This window comes from Macaca nemestrina, chromosome 3 (assembly GCF_043159975.1).
Source record: "Macaca nemestrina isolate mMacNem1 chromosome 3, mMacNem.hap1, whole genome shotgun sequence".
Taxonomy (NCBI): Eukaryota; Metazoa; Chordata; class Mammalia; order Primates; family Cercopithecidae; genus Macaca; species Macaca nemestrina.
This window is the reverse complement of record NC_092127.1, coordinates 190,211,991-190,220,758: the sequence shown is the minus strand read 5'-3', so window position 1 is coordinate 190,220,758 and position 8,768 is coordinate 190,211,991. Positions and strand designations below refer to the sequence as shown.

At 54.9% G+C, this 8,768-nt stretch overlaps 1 protein-coding gene across 7 annotated transcripts in view; it reads left to right on the top strand.

Annotated features, from left to right (window-relative positions):
* Positions 1-4,172: 4,172 nt before the first annotated feature.
* Positions 4,173-8,768, top strand: part of LOC105483855 (family with sequence similarity 193 member A) — a 198,178-nt gene continuing 193,582 nt past the window's right edge. For 2 of the 7 annotated variants that reach the window (XM_071093907.1, XM_071093906.1), the window contains exon 1: positions 5,572-5,920. In XM_071093907.1, the coding sequence (XP_070950008.1) occupies positions 5,666-5,920 (255 nt within the window). In that variant the 5' untranslated portion in view covers positions 5,572-5,665. Of the gene's footprint in view, positions 4,293-5,140; positions 5,288-5,395; positions 5,921-8,768 lie in introns of those variants that run through there. The other 5 variants (XM_071093911.1, XM_071093910.1, XM_071093912.1 and 2 more) reach the window with 5 other exon arrangements.

Here is an 8,768-nt window from a genome sequence, read left to right as displayed (position 1 = left end):
TGGTCTTGGACTCCTGGGCTCAAATGATCCTCCTACCTTGGCCTCCCATAGTGCTGGGATTACAGGCGAGAGCCACCCCACCAGGCAGAATCTTTTGAACCTTAAATCTTGTCTTAAAGTCTTTTTTTTTTTTTTTTTTTTTTTTTTGAGACAGGGACCTACTCTGTCACCCAGGCTGGAGACCAGTGGCACAATCAGGGTTCATTGCAGCCTTGGGCTCAAGTCATTCTCCCGCCTCAGTCCCCCAAGTAGCTGGCCACTTATAGACGTGCACCACCACACCCTGATATATTTTTTTACTTTTATTTATTTATTTATTTGAGACGGAGTTTCACTCTTGTTGACCAGGCCAGAGGGCAATGGTGCAATCTCGGCTCACAGCCACCTCCACCTCCCGGGTTCAAGTGATTCTCCTGCCTCAGCCTCCAGAGTAGTTGGGATTACAGGCATGTACCACTCTGCACGGTTAATTTTTTGTAGTTTTAGTAGAGACAGGGTTTCTCCATGTTGGTCAAGCTGGTCTCAAACTCCTGACCTCAGGTGATCTGCCCGCCTTGGCCTCCCAAAGTGCTGGGATTACAGGCGTGAGCCACTGCGCCAGGCCTATTTTTTTTTTTTTTTTGAGACTGAGTCTGGCTCTGTCACCCAGGCTGGAGTGCGGTGGCCGGATCTCTGCTCACTGCAAGCTCCGCCTCCCGGGTTTACGCCATTCTCCTGGCTCAGCCTCCCGAGTAACTGGGACTACAGGCGCTCGCCACCTCGCCCGGCTAGTTTTTTGTATTTTTTTAGTAGAGACGGGGTTTCACCGTGTTAGCCAGGATGGTCTCGATCTCCTGACCTCGTGATCCGCCCGTTTCGGCCTCCCAAAGTGCTGGGATTACAGGCTTGAGCCACCGCGCCCGGCCAATTTTTTACTTTTTATAGAGACAGGGCTGCCTCATGTTGCCCAGGCTTTACAGTTTTTTGTTTTGTTTCTGAGACAGGGTTTCACTTTGTCTCCCTGGCTGAAGTACAGTGGTGCAAGCACAGCTCACTGTAACCTCAAACTTCTGGATTCAAAGGATCCTCTTGCCACAGTCTGGTGAGCAGCTAGGACTATAGGCACACACCATCATGTGCCACTCATTAAACTTTTTTTTGTTTGTTTGTTTTTTAATAGACAGGGTCTCACTAAGTTACCGAGGCTGGTCTTAAATCCTGGCCTCATGTATACCTTCTTGGCATCCCCAAGTGCTGGGATTATAGGCATGAGCCACCATGCCTGGCCTAGTATTTCTTTTTTTTTTTTTCGAGACAAAGTCTGGGTCTGTCGCCCAGGCTGGAGTGCAGTGGTGCAATCTCAGCTCACTGCAAGCTCCGCCTCCCGGGTTCACGCCATTCCCCTGCCTCAGCCTCCGGAGTTGCTGGGACTACAGGCACCCACTACCAGGCCCGTAATCCTGTACTCGACTCATGCCTGTAATCCCAACACTTTGGGAGGCCGAGATGGGCGGATCACAAGGTCAAGAGATCGAGACCATCCTGGCTAACATGGTGAAACCCCGTCTCTACTAAAAATTACAAAAAATTAGCCGGGCGTGATGGCGGGCACCTGTAGTCCCAGCTACCAGGAGGCTGAGGCAGGAGAATGGCGGGAACCCGGGAGGCAGAGGTTGCAGTGAGTCCAGATCACACCACTGCACTCCAGCTTGGGCGACAGAGTGAGACTCCGTCTCAAAAAAAAAAAAAAAAAGGATGGCGGGCTCCTGAAGTCCCAGCTACTAGGGAGGCTGAGGCAGGAGAATGCCGTGAACCTGGGAGGCGGAGCTTGCAGTGAGCGGAGATCGTGCCACTGCGCTCCAGCCTGGGCGACAGAGCCAGACTCCGTCTCAAAAAAAAAAAATTATTTTGAACAATCATTCTTTCTTTTTTCTTATCCTTTTTATTTCCCAGACATAAGGAAACAATTTCTTTTTTTTTTTTTTTTTTTTGAGACAGAGTCTCGCTGTGTCTCCCAGGCTGGAGTGCAGTGGCGCGATCTCGGCTCACTGCAAGCTCCGCCTCCCGGGTTCACGCCATTCTCCCGCCTCAGCCTCGAGTAGCTGGGACTACAGACGCCCGCCACCGCGCCCGGCTAATTTTTTGTATTTTTAGTAGAGACGGGGTTTCACCGAGTTAGCCAGGATGGTCTTCATCTCCTGACCTCGTGATCCGCCCGTCTCGGCCTCCCAAAGTGCTGGGATTACAGGCTTGAGCCACCGCGCCCGGCCTGGAAACAATTTCTTATGCTTTGTATTGGAGTATTTACTCATTTATAGTTTGTGTAATCTATTTAGACTCATGTCTACCATTTGTTACCTCTTTGACACACGTTTTGTGTTTTTTTCTTCCCTTCTTTCTTGCTAGATCATTCAATATTCTTCATTTTTCCTTTTGTTCTCTTCTCTCAAATGTATTTTTTTGTTTGTTTGTTTTGAGAAAGATTCTTGCTCTGTCGCCCAGGCTGGAGTGCAGTGGCGCCATCTCGACTCACTGCAACCTCTGCCTCCTGAGTTCAAGTGATTCTCCTGTCTGAGCCTCCTGAATAGCTGGGGTTACACGCGCACGCCGCCATGCCTAATTTTTTTGTATTTTAGTAGAGACGGGGTTTCACTGTATTACCCAGTCTGGTCTCCAACTCCTAAGCTCAGGCAATCCACCCACCTTGGTCTCCCAAAGTGCTAGGATTACAGGTGTGAGCCACTGTCCCTGGTCATATTTAGTTTTTAATTTTTTTTTTTTTTTTTTTTTTTTGGTGGAGTCTTGCACTGTTGCCCGGGGTGGAGTGCAGTGGCGCACAATCTCAGCTCACTGCAACCTCTGCCTCCCGGCTTCAAGCGATTCTCCTGTCTCAGCCTCCTGAGTAGCTGGGATTACAGGCGCCCGCCACCACACCCAGCTAATTTTTTGTATTTTTAGTAGAGACAGGGTTTCACCATGTTGGCCAGGATGGTCTTGAACTCCTGACCTGGTGATTCGCCTACCTCGGCCTCCCAAAGTGTTGGGATTACAGGCATGAGCCACTATGCCCGACCTATCATTATTTTTATTCTTTTCTTCCTTTCGTTTTGTGTTTTTGAGGAGTCTCGCTCTGTGGCCCAGGCTGCAGTGCAATCTCGGATCACTGCAAGTTCCGCCTCCCAGGTTCACGCCATTCTCCTGTCTCAGCCTCCCCAGTAGCTGGGACTACAGGTGCCCGCCACCACGCCCAGCTCATTTTTTGTCTTTTTAGTAGAGACGGGGTTTCACCGTGTTAGCCAGGAGGGTCTCAGTCTCCTGACCTCGTGATCTGCTTGCCTCTGCCTCCCAAAGTGTTGGGATTACAGGCGTTAGCCACCGCACCCCACCTCTTTTTTTTTTGAGATGGAGTTTTGCTCTTGTTGCCCAAGCTGGAGTGCAATGGCACTATTTCGGCTTACTGCAACCCTCGCCTCCCGGGTTCAAGCTATTCTCCTGCCTCAGCCTCCCGAGTAGCTGGGATTACAAGTGTGTGCCACCATGCCCAGCTAATTTTTGTATTTGTAGTAGAGATGGGGTTTCGATTTGCTGGCCAGGCTGGTCTTGAACTCCTGACCTCAGGTGATCCGCCCGCGTTGGCCTCCCAAACTGCTGGGATTACAGGCATGAGCCAAGGCACCCAGGCCTAATGGTCATTATTGTCATTCATTGATTCAGCAAATAGTGGGGTGCTGGGTGCTCAGCCCCTTGCTTTGCAGTAGCTTGGGTGTCAGAGGTGTGTGAGGCAGGCATTCCCAGGTTCTCTCCTGCCCAACAAAACCTTTTGTCTTTGGGTATACTGGTGACACTATGAATCCCAATGCTGTCCAATGTGCTATGACAAAGGAAAGGACAGGGGTTGAGGCAAGGGGCAGGTGTGAAGGCAGGCACAGTCTATGACACTGAAGGCGGCCAGAATCACATTCCTACCTGCTCTCTCAAACTCCATGTTCAGTGGCAGGATCATTCAAGACCCTCGGATGGGGCGGGGGGCCTTTTTTCTGCTAAGATGGTATCTGAGTGGCTTTAAGGGTAGCTTTCTTGTGATCACATGAGATTTCTGCTTGTGTCATGAAGAATGGGTCAGAGATTCAGGAGGCTGTGGCTGAAGCTGGGGCGGGTTGCGGGGACCCAGCACGAACAGTAGGGCTCGGTAAATGCTGCAAGTGGAGCCTGGCAGGCCGCACATCCCAATGCCAAGTCCGCCGCCTCTCGGCCTGACACCACCCCTGAAACCGAAAAGGGGAAATCATGTCCTTTGTGCCTCTGTGTCTGTGGTAAGCGGGGCCCTCCAGGGGGCGGGGCCGCCGGCAGGGTCCCCCGTGGCCCGGGTCTCAGGGCAGAGCTGTGCCTGGGGCTCGCAGATGTCTGCAAGGCCGCGGAGGGAGGAGGGTCCGGACACAGGCCCTTATTTCTGACCCGAACTTCTGCGAGGGTCTGACCCGGCTAGTCGTCCCTGAGGTGCGTGAGTGCGAGGGTGTGGGAGGCGGCCGGATCGTCCTGGGGCTCCGCGGGGTAGCAAGGCACCGGGACCTCTGGAGCGGGCTTAATGGGGTAGCAGGGAGAGGGCGGGCTCGGGAAGAGCACCCTTTAGGCGAGGGGTTCTCGGGAACCGACCGGCGTGTCCCAGGCCCGGGCCCGGTCCAAGCTCCGCCGGCTCCGCCGCTGCCTCCGCACCCAGGCGGACCCCGTTGCGCCGCGCCCCGCCCGGCTTTCCAGCGCCGCCCGAACCCCCGCCCAGCCCACGAGGCAGGGATTCTGTGGTCCCCACTGAGTCATCTGGATCCGAACTAGACTAGCCCAAGGTCACCGGGCGTTCCTGGCGAGGCCAGGGCCGCGCCGCGCCGCGCCGCCCCTAGTGCATCCCGGGAGCCGCGCCGGTCTGCGGCACCTGGGCGGTGGACAGGGGCGCGGGCGGGGGGGGCGGGCAGCGGGCGACGGTCAGAGAGGCGGAACTCCTCGCCACCAGCCCTGTAGTTCGCCTCGCGGGCGGCGGAGCGGCCTCCTGCCGGCCCAGCCCTACGTCCGACCACAACGCCCAGAAAGCCGCGCGGCGCGGGCGGGACCTACAGCGACTAGCGCGGCGGTGACATCACCGCCGCATCCAGCTCCCTGGCCCCAGCTCCTCCCAGGGTCCAGGCCCTCGGCCTCGCACAGCCTGACTGGAATCGTGGTCCGTCCCCGGGCGCCGCCAGCGGCGGCACCGGTAGCACGGACTTCAATTCCCGGCGTGCCCTGCGCGCCGAGGCACGTTAACGGCAGGAGGGGGAGGGTAAGCAAAGGGAAAAGCGGCGCCTGGGGGGCGGAGTAAGGCGGGGTGGGGGGGCCCACACCCCTCCCCCTCCCCGCTGCTCCTTCCCCCTCCCCCGACGTAAACTGGGATCCCTTTCCCCTTGTGTCCGCCATATTGGACTCTAACTCTGGTCAGCCGCGGCGCCGGGACTGTGGACTCGCGGTTCCTCCCGCCCAGCGGCCTGCCCCGCAGCTCCCGCCCGCCCCAGCCCTCCCCGCCCCGGACGCGACCCCGCGCAGCGCCCCCCGGCTGGCCGGAGCGCCCGCCGCCGCCGCCGCCTCAGCCTCCCCGCCTTCCCCGCCCTCCGCCGCCGCCCGCGGCCCCCGCGCCCGCTCTGCGCCCCTCTCCCCGCCCGCCATGAGCCCAGCCGACGCCAAGCGCGGGGCCAAGCGCCGGAAGAACAAGCGGGGCGGCGGCGGCGGCTCGGGCGGGGGTAACGGTGGCGCGAGCAGCGGCAAGGCCGGCCCGGCGGCGGCGCTGCGCGGCTCCCAGGCCGCGGGCCTGGCGGCCCCGGGCAGCGCGGCAGGCCTGGTGGGCGGCGCGGCGGCGGCCAACGGGCCCCTCGGCGCGGGCGCGAGCGCGGGCGGCGCCGCCCCCGGAGGCTACTTCGAGGTAAGCGGCGGCAGCGGGCGGGGGTCGATGGCGGTACGCGGTCGCAGTCCCCCCGCGCCTTGGCGGAGCTCGGCCTCCCGCTGTTGGCCCGGGCGCCCCGGGCCTGGGAGCGGGATGCTGAGGGCGGGCGTATAACGGGTTCTGCGGCGCCGCGCTTGCCGGGGTCCCGGGGCACGGCGGCAGGTGGGCCGTGCTCGGCGTGACGCGGTCTCTGTCACTCTCTTGAGAGGAGAACCTGAGCAGAGGCGGCGGGAGGGCGACACCGGGGCCGCCGCTCACGGCGACGGGCTGGTCCGCAGGCTGGAGCAGCCCCTGAACGGGCGGGGACGGCTCCCGGGTGCAGCTCCGCGCACGGCGCTTCGCCTTCCGCTGGACCCAGCGGGTGATGCCCGCGAGGCCCGGGCTTCTGTCGTGGAGCCTCGCCCGCTGCGGCAGCTCCAGAGCAACTGCGATTCCAGGGGTGAGCAAAGCTGCCCTTTCGCTCCCAGGGCTTTGAAATGTTTCTCTCTGTCCACCTTCGTAATGCCCTGCGCGTGATGATTGAGAAAGGCCTCCCGGAAGTTTTCCTTTGGTTCTCCTGTGTGGTTATTTGAAATCTACCTGACAGCCACCTGGAGCTGGCAGCCCTGGTCCCTCCTCCCCGGCTTTGTTAAGTTTTCAAGGATGTTTAGTGGTCTGGTTACTCAGGTATGTATTTAGGGTTCGAACTTAAGGAATTTGAAAGGTGTTTTTTTCAGTTTTGTTTATGAAGACAGCTAGCACACGTTGCACCTACCAACTATGGATTCCTGCCACTTTTATTCAACCGTTGGTCACAACATTTTAGAGGGTACAGTATTTACAAGGGGGTATGCAATTGGCGCAGTCATTTCCAGTTATCCCATTGTTTCCTGAAAGAGAATAGATTTTTGTTTGAAAAGTTGCGTTCTTACAACGTTATTTGAACTCTTAAATTATGTAGTTTTAAAGGCATTGCAATTAAAAACGAAATAAGCTTTGGGAGTATTTTTGTGCAAAATCATGACACAAATTGTTCTTTTTTTTTTTTTTTTTTTTGAGACGGAGTCTCGCTCTGTCGCCCAGGCTGGAGTGCAATAATGGGACTATCTCAGCTCACTGTAACCTCCGCCTCCCAGGTTGAAGCAATTCTCCTGCCTCAGCCTCTCAGGTTGCCGGGACTACAGGCATGCGCCACCATGTCCGGCTAATTTTTGTAGAGACAGGGTTTCACCATGTTGGCCAGGCTGGTCTCGAACTCCGGACCTCAGGTGATCCTCCCGCCTCGGCTTCCCAAAGTGCTGGGATTACAGGTGTGAGCCACCGCGCCCGGCCGTTTTTATTATTATTATATTGTTGTATTAGGGTCTTGGGCCGTAGTCCTGGACTTCAGTCTCCCGAGATTGCCCTCATCCAGTATCCTGTGATCAAAACAGGCTGGAGATCAAAACAGGCTGTAGTTCTTGAGATCAAAGATGAGGCGTGAGCGTTTGGATCATTGGGGTTTTTAAGGGCAGTGTTTGCTGCTGTCGGGAAGGATAGGGTGGGGGGTTTGCCTGTGCATATCCTTACAAAAAATATTGATAATTTTTGCTGTAGCTGGATGTGAAATATATTCATTTCTGTTGATTCAATAAAAACCAGTTGGTGGCACAATAAAATTCTTAGGTTTAGTCTTTCATACCATTTCAAGTTTTAATAATTCACATTTGCTTTGCAGTACTTAGGTAAAATATAACTTTATTATTATTTTTATTTATTTATTTTTTCTGAGACAGAGTCTCACTCTGTCTGTTACCCAGGCTGGAGTGCAGTGGTGCAATCTTGGCACACTGTAACCTCCGTTTCCTGGGTTCAAGCGATTCCCCTGCCTAAGCCTTCCAAGTAACTGGGTCTACAGGTGCCTGCCACCATGCCTGGCTAATTTTTTTTGTATTTTTAGTAGAGACAGGGATTCACTATGTTGGGCAGGCTGGCTTTGAAGTCCTGACCTCGCGATCCACCTGCTTTGGCCTCTCAAAGTGCTGGAATTACAGGTGTGAGCCACCATGCCCGGCCCTACCTTTATTATTTTTGTCACATTATTCAAAATCAGATAACTGTATGCATATTATTATTATTACTACTATTATCAAGATAGTATCTTGCTAAGTTGCCCAGGCTGGCCTTGAGCTTGTGGTGTCAAGTGATACCTCTCATCTTAGTTTTACTAATGGATTAGGGTACAGACCCTTGCCACTGTGCCCACCTGAGTATTATTTTTGACAGGACTGTGATATTCTGTTAAACTGGTATGCATTAGGGTTTTGTCGTTGTTTTAAAAGAGACATGGTCTCTGTCTGTTGCATAGGCTAGAGTACAGTTGCGTGGTCATAGCTCACTGTAACCTCAAATTTCTGAACTAAGTAATCCTTCCAAGTAGCTAGGACTCTAGGTATGTGCCACCATGCCTGGCTAATTTTTTCTTTTAATATAGAGACAGGGTCTCACTATGTTACCCAGGCTGGGCTTGAACTCTTGACCTCAAACTATCCTCTCATCTCTGCCTCCCAAAGTGCTGGGATTATAGGCGTGAGCCACTGCACCTGGCCTATGGCTTTTGACCATAACCCACTCTTAAGAAATAAAATCCGTTAAGATCTAGGAAGCATACACATAAACACAAACAACAAAAATTTCACAAAATATTTTAGGACCAGGCATGGTGGCTCATGCCTGTAATTCCAGCACTTTGGGAGGCCGAGGTGGGTAGATCACCTGAGGTCAGGAGTTCCTCAGCCTGGCTGACAGATGATGAAACCCCAGAGATGGTGAAACCCCATCTCTACTAAAAATGCAAAAATTAGCCGGA